Source organism: Schistocerca cancellata, chromosome 4 (genome assembly GCF_023864275.1).
Source record: "Schistocerca cancellata isolate TAMUIC-IGC-003103 chromosome 4, iqSchCanc2.1, whole genome shotgun sequence".
NCBI lineage: Eukaryota > Metazoa > Arthropoda > Insecta > Orthoptera > Acrididae > Schistocerca > Schistocerca cancellata.
Window position 1 is genome coordinate 684,810,463 of NC_064629.1, and position 25,367 is coordinate 684,835,829.

The following is a 25,367-nucleotide window of genomic DNA, read 5'->3' on the forward strand; positions in this document are numbered from 1 at the left end:
CAATCCTTTGTAACAGTACACTCTGGACATGTTTAAGCAACAACCATGTGGTATGACAGTGACATGTTGTGTGTCACAAGGAATGGGGATCTTGGCTTAACCACTCAGATTGCAAGGATCATACAAACCTCAATAAAAATGACTCATTATCAAGGTATGCTGCGTACTGATGTGATGAATGGCTGTTGAGGTGCAACTGTCATTAATGGGCAACCTCTGTGGAACTTGACAAAGCTCAGTTGTACAAGGCCTAACAGGCAAGCAAGGCCCTGTTCGGGTGGACACCTGTGTCCCTAGCTGCTTGTGGAAAGTCAATGGAGTGTATGAAATTAATTTTCTTTAGAAAACTCTCTCAGTAGATCAGGTGGGCCTGTGGTGATAAGTTATGAGGATAGCTCTCCTGAACGTACTCCTACAAATATAAGGAACAGTTTCACCAACAGGACACAGTTATGTCAAAATAATTTCGTGATTATTATAAGGGAAGAGGGCACATTTTGTAAGGTATCTCCAGCTTCAGTTAAAAAAAAGGTCTAGATGGTATTACAAGCAACCCAAAATCAATCAAGGGACTCCAAAATAGTACATTGTTGATCAAAGCTGCTTAAATCCAAGAAAGCTGATAAATACCCCATTGTAGGTGGAATGCGTGGGGTGAAGTTGTGAAGAACTAATAAACAAAGATATACTACAAAAATAATGGACACACAAAGGTGTTATGGATGTGTAGAGCAAGATGAAAAGAGTGAATGGAGACTTTGAAGGAACTCCTACATTAATTTTAACTTTCTATTTGTCAGTATTACTCATTCAGATTAAGTTGGTTTCTTATGCTTACATGTTTATCCAAGTATGCTGAAACCATGTTGAGCTTTTAGGAAGCTTTAATTTTCGAGTGCTCTTAATAGTGTTCCATAGATTTCGTGTTTGTTTTGAATACAGTAAGAGAGAGTCCCTGTAGTCAACCATAGTGCCAGTAGTGCTAGAGTTTGTTTTCAATACAGTCCAGAGACAGGTAGTGCTATTTTCATTGTTTTCTACAAGAAGTGGCTAGCAACCACAGTTTAGTGAATAAGCAGCCGCCTTTAGTGAATTAGCAGTCTAGTTAAAGGTTGATTAACTCCCTTCAGTAAATTGTTTCCTTAGGATGGATAGGATGTGTGACTGCTGTGTACGGACGCAGGAGGAGCTGGCCACTGTTCGCGAACAGCTGAGCGTGTTGATGGCCGCGGTCAGCCGTCTTCAGGCTGCTGCCTCGGAGTGTAGCGGCAGTGGGGAGTCTGGTGCGTCGCAAGGTACACCCCAGGTGTTACATGCTTCACTCACTGTCCCTGCTGTCGAGATATCTTCGCGGGTACCGGGCGCGGTTGGGCCACCCTCTCCCCAAGGGGAGTGACGGGTTCAGCGGCGTTCGCGGTGCACGAGGCGGAAGGTCAATTGGAGGCTGGCCATGTGGCATCGCCCGCTCTGCCTGTGAGGGGACATGTGGCTGCTCCTTCAGCAAGGTCCGAGCAGGCACACGGGGGGAGGGGTTTATTAGTTATTGGGAGCTCCAACGTTAGGCGGGTGATGGAGCCCCTTAGGGAAATAGCGAGAAGGTCGGGGAAGAAGGCCAGTGTTCACTCTGTCTGCTTGCCGGGGGGTCTCATCCGAGATGTGGAGGAGGCCCTACCGGCGGCGATAGAGAGCACTGGGTGCACCCGACTGCAAATTGTTGCTCATGTCGGCACCAATGACTCCTGCCGTCTGGGTTCAGAGGTCATCCTCAGTTCGTACAGGCGGTTGGCGGAATTGGTGAAGGCGGAAAGCCTCGCTCGCGGGGTGGAATCAGAGCTAACTATTTGTAGTATCGTTCCCAGAATCGATCGCGGTCCTCTGGTTTGGAGCCGAGTGGAAGGCTTAAACCAGAGGCTCAGACGATTCTGCGGAGATCTGGGGTGCAAATTTCTCGACCTCCGCTATCGGGTGGAGAAATGTAGGGTCCCCCTGAATAGGTCAGGCGTGCACTACACGCCGGAAGCGGCTACAAGGGTAGCGGAGTACGTGTGGAGTGCACATGGGGGTTTTTTAGGTTAGAGAAACCCCTCCCTAGGCCCGAAAAGACGCCTCCTGAGACGCGGCAAGATAGGAGTAGGCAAAATGCAACAGGGAATAACAATATTAATGTGCTAATAGTAAACTGCAGGAGCGTCTATAGAAAGGTCCCAGAACTGCTCTCATTAATAAACGATCACAACGCCCATATAGTACTAGGGACAGAAAGTTGGCTGAAACCAGACGTAAACAGTAACGAAATCCTAAACTCAGATTGGAATGTATACCGCAGAGACAGGCTGAACAGTGAAGGGGGAGGCGTGTTTATAGCGGTAAGAAGTGCAATAGTATCGAAGGAAATTGACGGAGATCCGAAATGTGAAATGATTTGTGTGAAGGTCGCGGTTAAAGCAGGCTCAGACATGGTAATTGGATGTCTCTATAGGCCCCCTGGCTCAGCAGCTGTTGTGGCTGAGCACCTGAAGGATAATTTAGAAAATATTTCGAGTAGATTTCCCCACCATGTTACAGTTCTGGGTGGAGATTTTAATTTGCCGGATGTAGACTGGGAGACTCAGACGTTCATAACGGGTGGCAGGGACAAAGAATCCAGTGAAATTTTTTTAAGTGCTTTATCTGAAAACTACCTTGAGCAGTTAAACAGAGAACCGACTCGTGGCGATAACATATTAGACCTTCTGGTGACAAACAGACCCGAACTATTTGAAAAAGTTAACGCAGAACAGGGAATCAGTGATCATAAAGCGGTTACGGCATCGATGATTTCAGCCGTAAATAGGAATATTAAAAAGGGTAGGAAGATTTTTCTGTTTAGAAAAAGTGACAAAAAGCAGATTTCAGAGTACCTGTTGGCTCAACACAAAAGTTTTGTCTCAAGTACTGATAGTGTTGAGGATCAGTGGACAAAGTTCAAAACCATCGTACAATATGCGTTAGATGAGTATGTGCCAAGCAAGATCGTAAGAGATGGAAAAGAGCCACCGTGGTTCAACAACCGAGTTAGAAAACTGCTGCGGAAGCAAAGGGAACTTCACAGCAAACATAAACATAGCCAAAGCCTTGCAGACAAACAAAAATTACGCGAAGCGAAATGTAGTGTGAAGAGAGCTATGCGAGAGGCGTTCAATGAATTCGAAAGTAAAGTTCTATGTACTGACTTGGCAGAAAATCCTAAGAAATTTTGGTCTTATGTCAAAGCGGTAGGTGGATCAAAACAAAATGTCCAGACACTCTGTGACCAAAATGGTACTGAAACAGAGGATGACAGACTAAAGGCCGAGATACTAAATGTCTTTTTCCAAAGTTGTTTCACAGAGGAAGATTGCACTGTAGTTCCTTCTCTAGATTGTCGCACAGATGACAAAATGGTAGATATCGAAATAGACGACAGAGGGATTGTGAAACAATTAAAGTCGCTCAAAAGAGGAAAGGCCTCTGGACCTGATGGGATACCAGTTCAATTTTACACAGAGTACGCGAAGGAACTTGCCCCCCTTCTTGCAGCGGTGTACCGTAGGTCTCTAGAAGAGCGTAGCGTTCCAGAGGATTGGAAAAGGGCACAGGTCATCCCCGTTTTCAAGAAGGGACGTCGAACAGATGTGCAGAACTATAGACCTATATCTCTAACGTCGATCAGTTGTACAATTTTGGAACACGTATTGTGTTCGAGTATAATGACTTTTCTGGAGACTAGAAATCTACTCTGTAGGAATCAACATGGGTTTCGAAAAAGACGGTCATGTGAAACCCAGCTCGCGCTATTCGTCCACGAGACTCAGAGGGCCATAGACACGGGTTCACAGGTAGATGCCGTGTTTCTTGACTTCCGCAAGGCGTTCGATACAGTTCCCCACAGTCGTTTATTGAACAAAGTAAGAGCATATGGACTATCAGACCAATTGTGTGATTGGATTGAGGAGTTCCTAGATAACAGGACGCAGCATGTTATTCTCAATGGAGAGAAGTCTTCCGAAGTAAGAGTGATTTCAGATGTGCCGCAGGGGAGTGCCATAGGACCGTTGCTATTCACAATATACATAAATGACCTGGTGGATGACATCGGAAGTTCACTGAGGCTTTTTGCAGATGATGCTGTGGTGTATCGAGAGGTTGTAACAATGGAAAATTGTACTGAAATGCAGGAGGATCTGCAGCGAATTGACGCATGGTGCAGGGAATGGCAATTGAATCTCAATGTAGACAAGTGTAATGTGCTGCGAATACACAGAAAGATAGATCCTTTATCATTTAGCTACAAAATAGCAGGTCAGCAACTGGAAGCAGTTAATACCATAAATTATCTGGGAGTACGCATTAGGAGTGATTTAAAATGGAATGATCATATAATGTTGATTGTCGGTAAAGCAGATGCCAGACTGAGATTCATTGGAAGAATCCTAAGGAAATGCAATCCGAAAACAAAGGAAGTAGGTTACAGTACGCTTGTTCGCCCACTGCTTGAATACTGCTCACTGGAGTGGGATCCGTACCAGATAGGGTTGATACAAGACATAGAGAAGATCCAACAGAGAGCAGCGCGCTTCGTTACAGGATCATTTAGTAATCGCGAAAGCGTTACGGAGATGATAGATAAACTCCAGTGGAAGACTCTGCAGGAGAGACGCTCAGTAGCTCGGTACGGGCTTTTGTCAAAGTTTCGAGAACATACCTTCACCGAAGAGTCAAGCAGTATATTGCTCCCTCCTACGTATATCTCGCGAAGAGACCATGAGGATAAAATCAGAGAGATTAGAGCCCACACAGAGGCATACCGACAATCCTTCTTTCCACGAACAATACGAGACTGGAATAGAAGGGAGAACTGATAGAGGAACTGAAGTTACCCTCCGCCACACACCGTCAGGTGGCTTGCGGAGTATGGATGTAGATGTAGATGTAGATGTAGATGCTTAAAATACCTCACCACAGTCACATATCATGGTCATGTTACATGAGGGAACTGTGGCCAAGCATACCAGAGCCAGGTGTAGGATGCACATTTCCACCAATGTGTGTTAACTGCTCCAACAAACATAGAGTTTGGATCAGTGTATGACCAGTCTACAGGGAAGAAAAAAAGATGACAAATCAAAGTTACAAAATGTATTCCATATGCTGAAATAAAGAAATTATTTAAAGTCATGCAGCCTCCATAATTCATTACCTCATTTGTGTCAGTCATGAAACAGCCCACAGTAAAAGTTAACGAGTCAATACAAACACGAGCAATAAATGCCATTTGTAACACCTGCTTACATTACTGCGCATGCCATATTACAGGCTCCAGTAAACATATATCTTCCAGACAGTCAATTCCAAAGACTTCTGGCATTGTGCTGCCAACACCCCCAAAAGAAAAGATCTCACAAGCAACAGTTAATCCACTTAATCAAGCTTCCTGTATTTGTACCAAAAAAGGAAAAGTTAACACAAAGAATAAGTAAAAGTGCAGTAGAATAGAGACTGAAGCAACACAGGTAAAATCAACAGCCACACATGACACTGGAGGTTTGGAAATGGAAGTGGTCACTTTAAAGTGAAAAATCATTTGGAGTAACTGAAGCTCCTAGCAGAGGAGAGTTCTGTGTGTATATACCTACAAGAAACACATGACAAGGCTTCTGATACCCCTTTGTTATGGGGCTATCAGCTACATAGAAAGGGTGACCTAAGTGGTGAAAGGACTAAGGGATAACAGTCCATGTTCATCACTGACAGACTTTACTGCTCACCTGTCACCCTCATTACCAAACTACAGCCAGCTGCCATCACTGCAAATGTTTATCATTCTAGGTAACAAAATGTTCTATTTATCTCCTGCCACAGAAATCTCTAGATACTAAGGTATTTGTTGAACTCGCCAACCAATTCCCCACCATTCCTCCTGTTACAAGATTTTAATGCACTTTGATCCATCTCCCTGAGGCACTGAGTGGGTGAAAATAACTTAAGATCAGAAAAGTGCCTCCTGAACATGTGAAAAAATGACACACATTTGCACAGCAATAGATTGTTCTCCCCCATTGATCTCATAAGTTTGTTATCCCACTGTTCCAGATTCTGCGCAGTGAGTAGTAGATGATGACCTCCACTACGGGGACCACTTTTCAGTTTCTGTCCACCTTGTATAGACAACAGAGCCGGAAAGAAAACCACTGAAGTGATTGTTCGGCAAGGCAAACTGTAGACTGTTCGGCCAGTTAACTATTATTGAGCACTGACACAGTGTCCACATTATAAATGTGATCCACTGTCTTACTGATGTGTGTATATCAAAATCTTCAGGCCATTGTAGAAAGGACTCAGTAAGGGAGAACTCTGGGAAAAGAATTTCATTTTCATTACCTGCCATATAGAGCAATGGAGTCCTTGAAAGTCACACAAGTGGTTATAGCCCAGAACATAGACGACAAATATAATGCTTTCCTTAACACATCTCTCATGCTCTTTGAGAGTTGTTTTGGATTGGAACATTCTAAATGGGGTATTAGCAGTAAAAGGCAGCCTGGCTGGCTGACTAGTGGAATAAGGATATCATACAGAACAAAATGGTAATTATATCAAAATGTTAGAAGTAGTCACAATCAAGCTACAGTAGCCCATTACAAACGGTATTGTAAGGTGCTTGAAAATGTTATTAGGAAGGCGAGAGCATGTGGTACGCAAATAGAATAGCTAATTCACAGGATAAAATTAAAACCATATGGTCAGTTGTGAAGGAAGTGTCTGGTCTGCAGCACAAGGTCGATGACATAAAGTCAGTTCATAGTAAAAATATTTCTGTTCCTGATAAATCAAATATATGTACAGTATTTAACAATTATTTTCTGAGCATTGCTGGTGAATTAAATAAAAATTAAGTTTCTACGGGGAATCATATAACGCGTTTGCCAAATGCCTTTCCAAGGTTGATGTCTGAAATACTTCTCCGTGATACAGACAAGGGAGAGATTGAGACAGACAAGGGAGAGATTGAGTCAATAATTAAATCACTGAAGACTAAAGACTCTCATGTATATGATGGGTAGTGCCTAGCAGAATATTAAAGTACTGTGCTGCACATGTTAGTCCTGTATTTAGCCATATTTGTAATTTTTCCTTTAGGAATGGTCAGTTTCCTTAGTGATTAAAGTACTCAGTAGTAAAGCTGCTTTATAAAAAGGGAGAAAGGGATAATGTAGACAATTTTAGACCTATTTCTATGCCATCAGTGTTTGCTAAAGTTATCGAAAAGGCTGTGTACGTAAGGATAATTGATCATTTTATATCACATAATTTGCTGTCAAATGTACAGTTCAGCTTTATAAACCGTTTAACCACTGGAAGTGTTATATTCTCTTTTCTCTGTGAGGTACTGGAAATGTAAATGTAAATGAAGTCCCATGCTTCTTGACAGAGCATAGGGGAATGATGTGGGAGACCCGAACTACTGTACTAGGAAAGGTCCTTATGGAAGTGGTTTGCTGTTACCTTCCTCGGACCGTAATATTTCTGTTCGCTCATGACACTTGCTTGGCAATAAAGGATGTTGTGTGCAACATTGACTCTGTTTCAAATAGTGCAGTTCTTGACATAAGTTCATGGCTTGTAAAAAATAAACTAATGCTAAATCACAGTAAGACTCAGTTTTTACGGTTTCCAACACAGCAGTCAACAAAACTCGATGTTTTAATTTCACAGAATGGGCATATTGTTAGTGAAACTTAACAGTTAAAATTTCTATGTGTTCAGATAGATATTAAGCTGTCGTGGAAAGCTGACGTTCAGGATCTTGTTCAAAGACTTAATACTGCCATTTTTACTATTCAAACAGTATCTGAAGTAAGTGATCATTCAACAATTAAATTAGTCTACTTTGTTTATTTTCATTCTATTATGTCATATGGTATTATATTTTGGAGTAACTCTTCCCATTCTAAAACAGTATTTTTGCCTCAGAAATGGGCGGTTTGGATAGTAAGTGATTTAAGTTCGCGAACCTCTTGTCAACATCCATTCACTAGTCTGGGTATTTTGACATTGGCCTCTCAAAAAAAAATTATATATATATATATATATATATATATATATATATATAATAGAAGGAAACATTCCACGAAGGAAAAATATACCTAAAAACAAATATGTGTGACTTACCACACTTACTCTTTCCTGATGAGGCAACAGTTTGTTGCGAAAGCTTGAATTTTGTGTGTCTGTCGACCTGCCAGCACTTTCATTTGGTAAGTCACATCATCTTTGTATATATATCATTTCTTGTTAACAATATTAGCTTATTCTCAAGAATGAACAGCTTTCACTCAGAATGAGATTTTCCTGCAGCGGAGTGTGCGCTGATATGAAACTTCCTGGCAGATTAAAACTGTGTGCCCGACCGAGACTCGAACTCGGACCCGAGTTCGAGTCTCGGTCGGGCACACAGTTTTAATCTGCCAGGAAGTTTCAGCTTTCACTCAGTTAATACCTAGCAGAAATCCAGCCTGCATTTGGATCGGACTTCCTTAACTCTTGTTCAGGAAGGTGTGCAGTATACTGCTGCATCCATTTTCAATAACCTACCACAAGAATTCAAAAATATTAGCAGGAATCCGTACACTTTCAAATTGAAACTGAAGATTTTCCTCATTGGTCACTCCTTCTATTCTGTCTTGGAGTTAGTTGAAAAATTATGCTGATTATTACGTTATATTGTTGACTGCATTTACTTAAACTTATGGCTTGACTTTTTTTGGGTTCATAAACCTTTAAGCTTTACCTGCTAGTATTTTTATGTTGTAATTTCACATACTGACACATTCCATTCCTCCTCAATTTGGTCCTGTGGAACTTGATGTGTAAGTAAGTAAGTAAGTAAATAAATAAATAAATAAATAAATAAATAAATAAATAAATAACCATATCACAGCACTTTTACAACATTACTTCATCCATGGATCCAGTTCCAAATTTCCAGACGTTTCAAGAAGCCAGGGGTAGAGGATGTTGTGAACATAGCAATGTTAATAAATTGTGTTGAATATCTTAATGCTTTCAATTCTTTTCAGTTTTTTAATTTTATCAATTCCTTAAATCATAAATTACATAACAAAATTGTATATAGTTAAATAATAAATGATGCATTATATGCCTTTAATTCAAAAATTCCTTTAAAATGTTATTTTTATTGTTAGTTATCACAAAATTTCACCTGCTATAGCCTGCACCACAGTTTCAGCCCAAGGGTATGTAGATCTTAAATATGGTCCTGCTTAGAACAGCTTCACAGAAATCACCCTTGAGGGACAAAACCATTGAGTATATGAGCAAAATAGCTCTTAATTGCTCTAGATGTGACTTGGATAAACACTCTGATGTAAGGTTGGTGCAGTGCACTACAGTGGTTGTTAATGAAGCCCAGGATTATTTTAAACTTGACAGAGCATAACAAACAGTTCATTCAAGTCTATGTTTTTAAGAACAAATTATTCACCTTGTAAATGAGCACCATAGTTCTCACGTAGTATAGTGATGGCTCCAAACAGAGGACACTTCTGGTTGTTCTATCCTACTGTGTCATCAGGATTTGTCTTCTCAGTGAGTGTAATGTATTTCATGCAGTATTCTATGCCATTCGGAAAGTTGTGTGTGTTATGAGAGGTGATTGAAATCCATAATCTGCTTCAGTTAGAGTTCTGCAGACCATCTTACATGTGTGTCCAGCAGCTGAAACTGTCCAGATTATTCAGGATGCCCTTCTCCAGCTTCAAAGACAGGATAAGGAGGTATTATTCTGCTGGGTACTAGGATATGTGGGAATTCATGGGAATGAGTTAGCTCAGAGTGCAGTCAAGGAAGCATGTATTGTAACAAATGTAATCCAATGTCATAACCCTTTGCATATTGTAACGTCATGGCAGAGGTATGTAATGGGTCTTTGGGAAGAAGAGTGGCTGGTCATGATGGATAAGAAGCTGAGATCAATACAAGGGATTGTAAGGCTGTGGTACATCTCCTTCCGGCTACTTAGAAGTGGTGAAGTCTACTTAAAAGTTTTTGAATATGGCACAGCACCCTAACACATGGCTTCTTTTCTCAGAAGTGAAGACCTGTTGGTTTGTGATGTTTGTGGTATACTTACCACATATATGGGTGTAGTTTATATCATGACAAGAGGGCAGAATGTGATTTATTAGCCAGCCTCTTCTCAATTTTAAGTGACAATGGAATGAATGTGGCATGTGTTTTAAGATTTTTTGTGTTTTGTTTGGCATACCTAAGCTGTTGGTTAGAAGTTTTCATTGTGTGCAGATGATACTTGACTTATCTAATTATTATGTAAGAGATAGCTAACCACCATTTATTTTGTGTGTGTGTGTGTGTGTGTGTGTGTGTGTGTGTGTGTGTGTGTGAGAGAGAGAGAGAGAGAGAGAGAGAGAGAGAGAGAGAGAGAGAGAGAGAGAGAGAATGTGGTGTTAGGTGGCTTTTTGCATATTTACATTTTATATATTTTAACCACATATATCTCATGTAGGACTTGTAAGGGCGCTGATACCATGTGTTGAATGCCTCACACAAACAACAACAACATTTTAAATATAAGACTTAATTTCTGGTCATAATTTTTGGTGGTATGGTGAAACAGTTGTCACACAAGGGCCTGTGAAAGCAAAATCTCCTAGAGTTCCTAGTATTTGTATGTGGCACTAAACAGGGAACAGTCAGAACTTGGTTGCTGCAGTTTTATGGTTTCTTTCTACTATCCTGATTCAATTACAGTTGCATGGTTTATGAACCCATATTGCCATAAAACACTTTATGCTGTCTGCTACAATCAGATTAAGATAGTCACAGATATTTTGTTAAGACCTGCTCCATTCCCAGTCTCAGCTCAGGGGCTAGTAAACCAGTATGGCCCATCAGATATCAGACTCCCTGTGAAGAGGCAGATCTATAAAATCTACAGGATCTGTGTCACTGCAACACCTTACTGTTGCTTGCTCCCTTCCCTTCCCTTACCCCCATCATTGCAGCACCATTGCTCTGGGTAGAGATCTGTGATGTGAATGTCTGTCTGTGTTGTTTCCATGTAGTGATTTGTGAAGATGGAAAACATTAATATTTGAGCAGTGATCAAGTACTTCGTAAAGAAAGATATGCACTATGAAGCCTATCTGAAGTAACCACTGAGTTGCTCATCCATTACACAACTTGACAGAAGAATAAGAGGAAAGACTAGAAGTATTCTGACTATTGTAATGGCCCACTTACTGTAGAGGAACACTAATGAGTTTAGGGTAATCTCTTGGCGTATGGAAAATCACCATGTTTGTGTTTTAAAGAAATGCTTCAAGTCACTAACACTCATGTGCTAAGATCATAAGGGCAATCTTAATGGGGAAAGTTCCAAGGAGGGATAGCTGTACGACATCTCCGCTGTCCATCTGATTACAGGCTTTTAAGCAGTCACTGCTACAGTTTATGTCCCATACATGATTATATTATGCACAAGAGGTTTGAGGCTAAAATTCTGTCAGTGACCTTCTAATAGAACTCTACCACCTATTCCTCCTTCAGGGGACTTAAATTCAGCAAAATGATATGGGACACAATATTGGTTGCTTTAGGGACTGAGTTGAGACACTCACAGTAGATAGAGAGCTTCAACACTAGCAACAACACCCACTTCATCACTGCTACAGTGTGAGAGATCCCCAGTGACCTTACATTCTAAGGTCCTCTAGTCTCATTAAGAGGAAGGCCATCACTAGGTACAGCAGTGTGTGTCACTTGACAACTTGGGCAGGCATGTGACATGGTTCAAAGTCTTATAAACAGTTAAAGTTAGGTTGATGCACCTGTCCAAGTTAGTCTGTCTTGTGTAAGTTGCACCCGACACCCATTTGAGTTGTCTTATATATTGACTTCATGCTCTTCCTTCACAATTTTTCATCTCCTACACTTCTTTGATGTTTCAGGATGTGTCCACCAATGTCTCCATACGTCCTGTAAAGTTGTGGCATTTTGCCTTACCATACAGTTGATTTTCACATTGAGACCATTTAAATTCCATGCATAACACAACTTAGTGGCATTTGGTGTGTGATCAATCTCAACTGTAGAAACTTGATGCTGACTACCACTCTTGTCAGTGAGATAATCCAGAGTTGTTTTACTTACTTTACTTACTTTTACTTTACTTTACACGTGGCTAAGGCCTTATCAACCATACACCTGCTCTACGAGCCTCTTCCAATTATTTCTATCCAGGGAAATTGTTGTCCAATCAGAGTTGATGCCCATCCTAGCTGCATCTTCCCGGATATTCTCCATCCACCTAATTCGAGGTCTTCCTCTTCTTCTCTTTCCTTCTAATTTCTTAGTGGATGCAATTTTGGGTAGTCTGTTCTCCGGCATCCTTGCTACATGACCAGCCCAGTTCAGTCTTCTCTTCTTTAACATTTCCACAATGGTACTATGTTTGTACAGCTCCCGTAGTTCTTCATTTTTCCTTATCCTCCACTCCATGACATTTTCATCGAAGATTGGTCCAAATATTTTTCTTAGTATTTTTCTTTCAAATATCAACAGTTTTTCTTCATCTTTTTTCCTGAATGTAATAGCTTCACATCCATATAATGCTACTGGTACAATAGTTGACTGATAAAAACGGATTTTGAATTCAGTACTAAGTGATCTCATCCTTAAAATTTTGATACAGCTGTAAAAAGTTCTATTAGCTGCTGCTAGACGGGCGTCTATTTCTATTTCTGCTCTATTGTCTCTGCTAAAAAGACTCCCTAAGTACTTGAAGTGGTCAACTGCCTTGAAAGTGAGACCATTTACGGTCAGTGGTGTATTCTTTTGGAGTTTTTTACTTATGACTAGATATTCTGTCTTTTCTTCATTCACATGAAGTCCAGCTTTCTCAGCTATTTTGTAATAATTTTGCATCATCCTGATTAATTCAGCTTTTGAAGTGCTTATTAAGGCTACATCATCTGCATAAGCAAGTCTAGTAATGTTCTGTCCCTGCAGTTGGATCCCTTGTGGATTAGTTTTGGTGAATTCTCTATCAATCTTCTCTAAGATAATATTAAATAGAATAGGTGAGATGGCATCCCCTTGTCTCAGTCCAGTGTACACCTTAAAATTTTGAGTCTCTCCTGCAGGTGTCTTAACTTTGCATATGGTTTCTTCCAAACACATTTTAACTAATTTAGGCATATGAAAATTCAAATGATACTTTACTCAGTGAAATGTATTTAAATCATTATCTTGTGAACTTTGGCTGCATTCACATACGGATTTGAGCAGGGAATTGTCTTGGTTTTTATAAGTGATCTGTTGTGTTTAATGTGTAAGTACGTGGGACTAGAAAGACACTGGAGTAGATGAGATATATATTTGCTTTGAAATTTCTCATCTAATTGGACTCCCTGAGTGCTTTTTAAGCTTTCAGAAGAGGTGTACATGTCACATAAACAAGTTTGCACAATGCATGGCACCCTTACCTGCCTACAAGTGGGAGAGAATGAGTGAGATTTTAACTGAGTTTGTACGGTGTTGTTCAAGTTTTACTTATTTGAACTGTGTTCATATCAAAGTACTTATTAAAGGGTGCTAATAAGCTTAGCATTGATATGACTGATCTGGATGAGTGAGAGTTTTACTTGATTTTCATCTTCAGTTTTTGTATGGCAAATAGTGTTATGCAGAACAAAATCAATACAATAATCTGATGAATAATGGCAGTTTCATTATTTCATCAAAGAAAATACTTTCTTCTCTTTCGTGAAAATCGTTTAATTTGATAAAAATTGAATATTGACTATGCTACACTGAATGGACTGAAGTTTATTTTGAATGAAAAGACATTATCATTTCTATTTTTTTTTGTTTTTTTTTTGTTTTTTCCAGGGGAGTTGAAAAACCCAGCTCGGAACATTCCTCAAGGAACCTTGTCTGCTGTTGGTTTTACTTTTATATGCTATATTGTGGTTTCATTACTCACAGCTGCTACCTGCAGTGGAAAATTATTGCAAAATAATTATTTATTCATGATGCCAATAAATTGGTGGCCACCATTTGTTGCCATTGGTATCATAACAGCTACATTTTCTGCAAGCTTAAGCAACCTTATTGGAACAAGTAGAGTGTTGGAGGCATTGGCAAAGGACAACGTATTTGGTAAGTGACATTAATTATTTAGGTCACATATTTAATACATAATGGAGTGTCTATTTGAATGTGATAAATATAATTAATGGCTCATAGAAAAGATGTATCAATACTGCAACTATCATAGTTATGTTTGCTGCAGTGGGCAAGAACTGAAAAGAATCTGTCTTTCTCTTTAAGGACCAAATGAAAAAAGTGAGAGAAGACTTATGAGAGAGTTATTTAAGAAATACACTAGCTACTCAAAACTCTGGATAAGATATGAGAGATCTAAGTGTGAGAAAATAATCAATGAATTTACAATAATAAATGAAAGCCAGGTGTATTAAATTTTCAGTTGAAATTATACAAATATGGCACACTTGAATTTGTAAGAAGTGTTCAGCGGTTAGTAAACTGGATTCGTATTTGGCAGGAGAGTGTTTCAACTCTCTTTCCTGTGTTCCTGATGTATGTTGTATGTAGTTTTGCTAAATTGCTTACAGCAAAAGGACGAGATGGTTCCTTTGAAAAGCCCATGGCCAATGTCCTCCTTCTTTCTGGTCTGTTCTGAACTTTAGCTCAATCTCTAATAATGTAGTTATCAGTATGACCTTAACCCAAATCTTCCTCCTTTCAACTTACTTCACAACCATACTACAACAAAAGCCAATTTATGTGAAAAGTTAAAACTGTACTGTTCCAGGGATTAAAACTAGGATCCCTACCTTTTATGGGTCATGTTCTGCCAATGAAGCTATCCAAACATGTAGTCCTGGGCCAACTTAACTTCAGAATGTCATGGTCTCCAATTGTAACTTGTCACATTGATCATAATGGCAAAATTCTGCTTAAGGCAATAAAATAACTAATTTTTGAATATGAGTTGTTTTAAAGAATCCCCCAAAGTTATCAATATATATAAAATTGTTTATTACAGTAAATGTATGTATATTTTCAGTTGATTCATAGTGACTGTGTTATCAAAACTTCAAATTGTCAATCTGATGGGCATGTTTTAGTATGGCAAATACCATGTGGTGATTGATTACCAGAGTGTATGATTCCTGTTGTGAAATTTGGTAGAGGAGGGAATATGGCAGCTACCTATTCTTTGTGCCGTGGTATTGGTGCACCATAGCTATTTTTTCTTGAAACATGAATCCCAAATTATAAAAGACAGCGGTGTAAAGCTCTCTGTTATCCATATGTTGTGTCAACATTTTGGAACTACCCCTTATTAGTTTCAGCATTATGCAAAACATTGATTGTAATAATTGATTTGATCAAATGTGAGAAAACTAAATCATGATACCTAATATCAAAACATTTTATCATATGTGGGTTACGTTGTCGCCTCTGTCAACAGCCAGGATAAACTGTTTCAAAACGGCAACAGTGGAAGAAAATAGCTTATATATATATATATATATATATATAATATATCTAAAAACAAAGATGATTTGACTTACCAAACGAAAGCGCTGGCATGTCGATACACACACAAACAAACACAAATATACACACAAAATTCTAGCTTTCGCAACCAACGGTTGCCTCGTCAGGAAAGAGGGAAGGAGAGGGAAAGACGAAAGGATTTGGGTTTTAAGGGAGAGGGTAAGAAGTCATTCCAATCCCGGGAGCGGAAAGACTTACCTTAGGGGGAAAAAAGGACGGGTATACACTCGAGCGCACGGACACTGCTTGTGCCTGTATATGTGTGGATGGATATGTGTGTGTGTGCGAGTGTATACCCGTCCTTTTTTCCCCCTAAGGTAAGTCTTTCTGCTCCCGGGATTGGAATGACTCCTTACCCTCTCCCTTAAAACCCAAATCCTTTCGTCTTTCCCTCTCCTTCCCTCTTTCCTGACGAGGCAAGCGTTGGTTGCGAAAGCTAGAATTTTGTGTGTATGTTTGTGTGTCTATTGACCTGCCAGCGCTTTTGTTTGGTAAGTCTCATCATCTTTATTTTTTTTTTATATATACACTCCTGGAAATGGAAAAAAGAACACATTGACACCAGTGTGTCAGAACCACCATACTTGCTCCGGACACTGCGAGAGGGCTGTACAAGCAATGATCACACGCACGGCACAGCGAACACACCAGGAACCGCGGTGTTGGCCGTCGAATGGCGCTAGCTGCGCAGCATTTGTGCACCGCCACCGTCAGTGTCAGCCAGTTTGCCGTGGCATACGGAGCTCCATCGCAGTCTTTAACACTGGTAGCATGCCGCGACAGCGTGGACGTGAACCGTATGTGCAGTTGACGGACTTTGAGCGAGGGCGTATAGTGGGCATGCGGGAGGCCGGGTGGACGTACCGCCGAATTGCTCAACACATGGGGCGTGAGGTCTCCACAGTACATCGATGTTGTCGCCAGTGGTCAGCAGAAGGTGCACGTGCCCGTCGACCTGGGACCGGACCGCAGCGACGCACGGATGCACGCCAAGACCGTAGGATCCTACGCAGTGCCGTAGGGGACCGCACCGCCACTTCCCAGCAAATTAGGGACACTGTTGCTCCTGGGGTATCGGCGAGGACCATTCGCAACCGTCTCCATGAAGCTGGGCTACGGTCCCGCACACCGTTAGGCCGTCTTCCGCTCACGCCCCAACATCGTGCAGCCCGCCTCCAGTGGTGTCGCGACAGGCGTGAATGGAGGGACGAATGGAGACGTGTCGTCTTCAGCGATGAGAGTCGCTTGTGCCTTGGTGCCAATGATGGTCGTATGCATGTTTGGCGCCGTGCAGGTGAGCGCCACAATCAGGACTGCATACGACCGAGGCACACAGGGCCAACACCCGGCATCATGGTGTGGGGAGCGATCTCCTACACTGGCCGTACACCACTGGTGATCGTCGAGGGGACACTGAATAGTGCACGGTACATCCAAACCATCATCGAACCCATCGTTCTACCATTCCTAGACCGGCAAGGGAACTTGCTGTTCCAACAGGACAATGTACGTCCGCATGTATCCCGTGCCACCCAACGTGCTCTAGAAGGTGTAAGTCAACTACCCTGGCCAGCAAGATCTCCGGATCTGTCCTCCATTGAGCATGTTTGGGACTGGATGAAGCGTCGTCTCACGCGGTCTGCACGTCCAGCACGAACGCTGGTCCAACTGAGGCGCCAGGTGGAAATGGCATGGCAAGCCGTTCCACAGGACTACATCCAGCATCTCTACGATCGTCTCCATGGGAGAATAGCAGCCTGCATTGCTGCGAAAGGTGGATATACACTGTACTAGTGCCGACATCGTGCATGCTCTGTTGCCTGTGTCTATGTGCCTGTGGTTCTGTCATTGTGATCATGTGATGTATCTGACCTCAGGAATGTGTCAATAAAGTTTCCCCTTCCTGGGACAATGAATTCACGGTGTTCTTATTTCAATTTCCAGGAGTGTGTGTGTGTGTGTATATATATATATATATATATATATATATATATATATATATATATATATATATATTCTAGGAATTCACGTTAGCTAATGAATATTTAAAGATCATTTTGCTGAGAACCAATAAAATAAATGATTGTGACTGTAGAACATTTATTGTACTTTTTTGTGTCGCCATATACCTGCATAGATTATACAGGAACTAATTATTGTATTTCATTGCGTTTTTGAATGTTTGTAGGTCGTCTGCTCTATTTCATAGTTCGAGGTTCTTGGAATGGAAATCCTGTTGTTGCTGTCCTGATGTCATGGTTCTTAGTTCAATTAGTGTTGTTAATTGGCTCACTCAACACAATTGCACAGATTAATTCCGTCCTGTTTCTTCTTTCATACTGTGCAACAAATCTGGCTTGTCTTGGTTTAGAAATTGCTGCAGCACCAAACTTCAGGTAAATTTGTACTTATTTTTTTTTCCCTCAATTCCCTTAAGATAGTTGATAGCTACAATTTGTCTTTTATTCCAGTATTACAGCACAGCACATAAAGAAGTAATGATAGTGCAATTTAGTTCATTCTCAGCAGTAAGCATACTTTCCAACTGCACTTAAACTTAAAATGAGGTAAAGCTTGCATGTATGAATTGTCTACAGTAGAGAATACCCAGTTTAAAGCCTTGGAAAGAAGACTGAAATGAAAGACATGTTAAATTCCATATTTTATGGTGTCATAAATTTGCTACATTTTGTACAGTAGAAGGAGAGCAGTTCAATTTTAATTTGCAAGTCTTCTGATAGAAATTCATGTTGAGGTGCTCTTTCTTTCTGTCTTTGAAATTTCAGAGTTTTGAGTTTTCCAGCACGTATGTGTGTGTGTTCATATAATGCGTATTACACTTTAGGGACAGTAATACTTCCTTAGCAGTGAATGTGAAATGTAATATATTACAGTGATTATTAGTTGTCGTATCAGGATAATTACAGTGTTGAAGAAAGATGTTCAAAGTACTGTGAGCTACGAGAGGTTGTACATAATTTTCAGAAATAAATCTTTGATAATTGGAATCCTCACTCTATGGACCAAGTAGTAAAAGTGGAAAATTTTTGTTACTCACGAGAGGGTGAAGGATGTGGGTGAAGCATTTTTAGTGTTGCGTAAGAAATAAATAACAGATTAAGAATGGGAATGAGAAAGACTTGAATAATGTGTAAAACTAAAATCCAAAAGTAGGTTAAAATTTCCACCTCTGAGAGATTGATAGGAGTTTGCTGGGGGGATGAAAAGTGTCACACCTTGGGTCCCCTGTCCTGTGCTGAATAACTTTGTCAGACAAAGAAAGGTTAAGAGCCACAGGTTATTCACATTACGTTATCATTTTTAAGTAGGTGACTGACTCAACATTTTTTAAACAAACCTTTCACCACATGTCACATGTACATGCATTATTGTTTCGTCAGATTTGTTTCTGAATTATACAAGTGAGTACACTATTAGGTCTTATCAGTATGTATAAGCATACAAATGAAAATGCTACTGAAAACACGTTTTAAAAATTACCCACTGTACTGATTTCCCTTTCTGCTGCCTAGAACAAAATGAGGCTGACATGCGGGAAACAAAGAGTATGGGTTGGTTTCTCTCTGTCTTAAGTGTACTGCAAATTGAAGAGAGCATTCATCAGACACACTGTGCTTCTGTTGACAAAACATAAGCAGCAGTCATATTGCAATCTTTGCAGGTAGATGATAGTTTTCATTCTTTTGATTACTGTAGTCTGAGTGACAGTTTTGCTGCAGGATGATGTCTAGGTATTACTATCAATGTTTTGTGTTTCTTTTTACGTGTTTTGAGGATAACAGCTTCTTTCATGTTAGTAATTGCTGAAACTAAACTTGGACAGCACAGACCTTCTGGTTTCATTTCTTCACAGCATTTTGAACTGCTTTGTCAGTCATTGTAAATGATTTCCTTGCTCAGTTTACTTTCTTGATTTGAAACTTTGATATTTGTAGGATAGGGAATTTCTCTGTGGATGTTTACATTTTCCTATCAGTGCAGTGTTTGAAATGTAGAAAGGCAAGATTACCCATTTCCTGTCATAGTACTCCTTTTAATTATTCTGTTCCTTATCATTCAGTTGGTGATACTTATATGGTATATAGATATTTCATGTATACACGAAATGATAAAGTTCGTATTTATGTAGTGTTGTATGTAGTCTCTTTACTCAATCAGAATTTTCTAACCGCTGATACTAATAATGTATATAGTTTTGTTTCAGACCTTTTTAATTAAGAGAAATTGATACAACAACACATTATATGAAAATCACTGTGAGATAATCAGCAGATTTGAAAGGATTGGCACCATTCATTAGAAAGCCCTGATTTCATTCCTTCTGGTGACTTGTTTCATTTTTCCAAAAAAAACTAACTACAGTAACTTAAATAATATTTGGAATTAAAGTTTGACTACACCCAAATTTACTTTTGACATTTAAGCCATGATGCTTGTTGGTTTTCAGGATTTGGCATTCTTTGGTTGCCCTAATTTTTCGGAACCAGGTAACACACTTCATTTTTCATATATGCCCCTAATTAAGAATCTGCACAAATTAGAAAAGTTTTGAGCGTGACAACTTTACATGGAAGTAGGGAATTCTCTGCAGAGGAGTAAATCGTGATAATCAGATAGTACGTGATGGTACTATAAACTTCTATGCTTTTCTAACCTTTATTGTTGGAACTTATAGGTGATTTACAATACTAAATTTTCACTGATATATACTCACTGAGATCACAGAATATCAGTACACCAGAATAAATGACACGTCCCCTAACAGGCCTCCCCACACCTAAATCCTTACTCTGCACTTGACAATCAGTTAATCAGTTAACATATGGTCATTTTGCACAATAACATTATGTAGTTACTGTATTGTTGAAGGTCATGACCTGGCTACACAGTCAACTTTGAAATAAAAATTAACACCCACTTGATTTGTACCAAGTAGTGAAGTGTATAAAAGCCTGTGGGCCATATTCATACAAGTAACCTATATGTACGTAATTTTTTGATCAACTATGTTGTGAATGAACCAATAGGCTCTCTGTCATTAATTGCTGAACTTTGGTTAGTGGACAGGCAGTTGGAGTGTGTTGAGATTGAGCTACATGAATTATAGAGCAGTGTTCTATGTACATGGACTTAATAATGACAAAATTAAGGAACTACTTATATGACCTACCACTCAGTGTGATTTTTGTTTCTAATTTTAAGATATGAGAGTACTGTATTTGATTGATAAATGATATATATGTCATATAAACAATTGAAATGGTGCAGATAGTCAGTTTACAGGATATGTTTACATCATGTAACTACACTTAAAAATAAGGTGCCTTGATTTCCATGGACACCACATATTATTCTTACTGCTCACTTTTGTGCAGTCAATACTTTATTTGTAAGTGGTGAGTTACCCACAGAAAATTATTCCACAAGACATTCTTGAATGGAAATACCAAAATATGTCCGAAGCTTAATGCGTTTGTTTCCAAGATTAGCAATTACACAAAGAGCAAAAGCAGCTGAACTTAGTTTTTGAAAAGCTCAGTAATATACTTCTTACAGTTCAAGATTTCATCAATATGTACACTCAAAAATTTGGAGCATTCTGCCATACTTACTGACTCTTATTCATGAGCTACATCAGTTGTTGATACGACTCTATTTGTTGTATGGAACTGAATAAGTATGTTTTCCAAAATTTAGGGGGAGACCATTTTATGAGATCCATTTAATAATTCTATGGAAAAAATTATTTACAATCTCTTCTGTTGCATTCTCTGTAATGGAATTCATTGTAACATTAGTATTGTCTGCAAAAAGGACCAATTCTGCTTGTTTAATGTGAAGTGGAAGGTCATTTACATATGCAAGGAATAGAAGTTGACTCAAAATTGAACCATGTGGGACTCCCTTTGCGATTTCTCCCCAGTCACTAAAATTTTCTACCCTTCAAACATTGTTTGAATTATTCAGCACAACTTTTTGCATTCTGTCAGTTAAGTTTTGTACAAACTGGCTGTGTGTAAAGCCGTCAGTTCCATAAAAGTTGAGTTTTTCTAAGAGAGTAATGTTACGTACGCAGTCAAACTTCCTGGAAAGATAAAAAAAACCGTATTCTGGTATTTTATGATTTGAGACTTGTACTATTTGACAAGTGAGTGTATAAACAGCATTCTCAGTCAGGCAACCCTTCTTGTTTCGAAACTGTGTTATGCTAAGCAAGTTGTTTCTACTTAAGTGTGAGACTACTCTTGAGTACATTACTTTTTTGAATATTTTAGAAAAAGATGTCAGTAAGAAAATGGGGTGATAATTGTTTGTCTTTCTTGTCACCTTTCTTTTGAAGAGATTTAACAACTCCATATTTCAACTTGTCTGCAAAAATTCCATGTTCAAGTGATGCATTACGTATATCATAGGACATTGCTTATTAACAACATATTAACATTGCTTGGAACAACTTTACAGGACTTGATTTGAAATTCCATTAACACTACATGAGCTTTTGTTTTTTAGAATTTTTTATTATTCTATTAATTTTGGTGATAGATCTTGGTGCTAATTGTAGTTGCTTAAAGTTTTGTGGAATGGCGTTTTTAATATATCCTCTTGCTTCTTCAACTGAACCATTTAATCCTCTTTTTGCTGCTACATTTAGAAACTAGAAAACTGAGTTGGAAAATTCGCTATTGAAATTATATTGATACATCCAAATAATGATTTTAGTTCATTTTTCTTGTCTGTATCTTTCAAGAAATCTACATTGAAATCTCTATAAACTACTATCTGTTTCTTCTGGTCTAACTGGTAGCTTAATAATACATATAGATTTCTCATAAATAGCTAAAAGTTTCGTAGAGGGGATCAGTAGACCATTACAGTTATCAGAGAAGTATTTCATAGTAAAAACTCACATGTGCACACTTCTAGGTTCTGATCAAGACAGAAGCTATTTGTTTCAGTATTTTTGACTTTGTGTCTAACTTTTACAAATGTTGTAACTCCTCCTCCTTCCATGTTAATGAGAATGATGCTGGTCTGTAATTCCTATTATTTAACTTCTCTATCCTTGTAGTTACATGGTGTTCAGAGAGGCACAGAATATCGATTGCTTCAGAATTTTCCACATCTTATAGGCATGCAAGATGCTCATCTGTCTTGTTTTTCTACTCCCTAAAGTTGTTGTGATGAAATAAATTAATTTTATTTTTCTGGAAACTATTACATATACTATGGTCCTGTTCTGGTATGAGAGTTATTGATACAGACTGATCATTGATTGATAGTTTGCTAAGGAAAATAAATGTGCATATTAGTGAAACTGAAAACCCATGGTGTTTCATTCATTATTGTTGAATGTAGTGTCGAAAGTCCAAATGATTTCTCAGGTTGAGACTATGAACTTATGGTGATACTGAGGAAGAACAGGCTACAACAAAGTTGTTGTTGTTGTTGTTGTGGTCTTCAGTCTTGAGACTGGTTTGATGCAGCTCTCCATGCTACTCTATCCTGTGCAAGCTTCTTCATCTCCCAGTACCTACTGCAACCTACATCCTTCTGAATCTGTTTAGTGTATTCATCTCTTGGTCCCCCTCTACAATTTTTACCCTCCACGCTGCCCTCTAATACTAAATTGGTGATCCCTTGATGCCTCAGAACATGTCCTACCATCTGATCCCTTCTTCTAGTCAAGTTGTGCCACAAACTCCTCTTCTCCCCAATTTTGTTCAATACCTCCTCATTAGTTACATGATCTACCCATCTAATCTTCAGCATTCTTCTGTAGCACCACACTTCGAAAGCTTCTATTCTCTTCTTGTCCAAACTAGTTATGGTCCATGTTTCACTTCCATACATGGCTACGCTCCATACAAATACAATCAGAAATGACTTCCTGACACCAGAAACACTTTCCTTGCCATTGCCAGTCTCCATTTGATATCCTCTCTACTTCGACCATCATCAGTTATTTTGCTCCCCAAATAGCAAAACTCCTTTACTACTTTAAGTGTCTCATTTCCTAATCTAATTCCCTCAGCATCACCCGACTTAATTAGACTACATTCCATTATCCTCGTTTTGCTTTTGTTGATGTTCGTCTTATACCCTCCTTTCATGACACTGTCCATTCCATTCAACTGCTCTTCCAAGTCCTTTGCTGTCTCTGACAGGTTTACAATGTCATCGGCGAACCTCAAAGTTTTTATTTCTTCTCCACGGATTTTAATACCTACTCCGAATTTTTCTTTTGTTTCCTTCACTGCTTGCTCAATATACAGATTGAATAACATTGGGGATAGGCTACAACCTTGTCTCACTCCCTTCCCAACCACTGCTTCCCTTTCATGTCCCTCGACTCTTATAACTGTCATCTGGTTTCTGTACAAATTGTAAATAGCCCTTTGCTCCCTGTATTTTACCCCTTCCACCTTCAGAATTTGAAAGAGAGTATTCCTGTCAACATTGTCAAAAGCTTTCTCTAAGTCTACAAATGCTAGAAACGTAGGTTTGCCTTTCCTTAATCTAGCTTCTAAGATAAGTCGTAGGGTCAGTATTGCCTCACGTGTTCCAATATTTCTACGGAATCCAAACTGATCTTCCCTGAGGTCAGTTTCTACCAGTTTTTCCATTCGTCTGTAGAGAGTACGCGTTAGTATTTTGCATCCGTTACTTAGTAAACTGATAGTTCGGTAATTTTTACATCTGTCAGCACCTGCTTTCTTTGGGATTGGAATTATTATATTCTTCTTGAAGTCTGAGGGTATTTCGCCTGTCTCATACATCTTGCTCACCAGATGGTAGAGTTTTGTCAGGACTGGCTCTCCCAAGGCCGTCAGTAGTTCTAATGGAATGTTGTCTACTCCCAGGGCCTTGTTTCGACTCAAGTCTTTCAGTGCTCTGTCAAACTCTTCATGCAGTATCGTATCTCCCATTTCATCTTCATCTACATCCTCTTCCATTTCCATAATATTGTCCTCAAGTACATTGCCCTTGTATAGACCCTCTATATACTCCCTCCACATTTCTGCTTTCCCTTCTTTGCTTAGAACTGGGTTTCCTTCTGAGCTCTTGATATTCATACAAGTGGTTCTCTTTTCTCCAAAGGTCTCTTTAATTTTCCTGTAGGCAGTATCTATCTTACCCCTAGTGAGATAAGCCTCTACATCCTTAAATTTGTCCTCTAGCCATCCCTGCTTAGCCATTTTGCACTTCCTGTTGATCTCATTTTTGAGACGTTTGTATTCCGTTTTGCCTGCTTCATTTACTGCATTTTTATATTTTCTCCTTTCATCAATTAAATTCAATATTTCTTCTGTTACCCAACGATTTCTACTAGCCTTCGTCTTTTTACCTACTAGGTCCTTTGCTGCCTTCACTACTTCATCTCTCAAAGCTACCCATTCTTCTTCTACTGTATTTCTTTCCACCATTCCTGTCAGTTGTTCCCTTATGCTCTCCCTGAAACTCTGTACAACCTCTGGTTTAGTCAGTTTATCCAGGTCCCATCTCCTTAAATTCCCACCTTTTTGCAGTTTCTTCAGTTTTAGTCTACAGTTCATAACCAATAGATTGTGATCAGAGTCCACATCTGCTCCTGGAAATGTCTTACAATTTAAAACCTGGTTCCTAAATCTGTCTTACCATTGTATAATCTATCTGAAATCTGTCAATATCTTGCTGTGGTGGCCGAGCGGTTCTAGGCG

At 39.4% G+C, this 25,367-nt stretch overlaps 1 protein-coding gene across 1 annotated transcript in view; it reads left to right on the forward strand.

The window, feature by feature from the left end:
- Positions 1-25,367, forward strand: part of LOC126183530 (solute carrier family 12 member 9) — a 138,218-nt gene that overhangs the window by 48,238 nt on the left and 64,613 nt on the right. The window contains exons 6-7 of the mRNA XM_049925598.1: positions 13,951-14,220; positions 17,837-18,044. Of these exons, the coding sequence (XP_049781555.1) occupies positions 13,951-14,220; positions 17,837-18,044 (478 nt within the window). The remainder of the gene's footprint in view (positions 1-13,950; positions 14,221-17,836; positions 18,045-25,367) is intronic.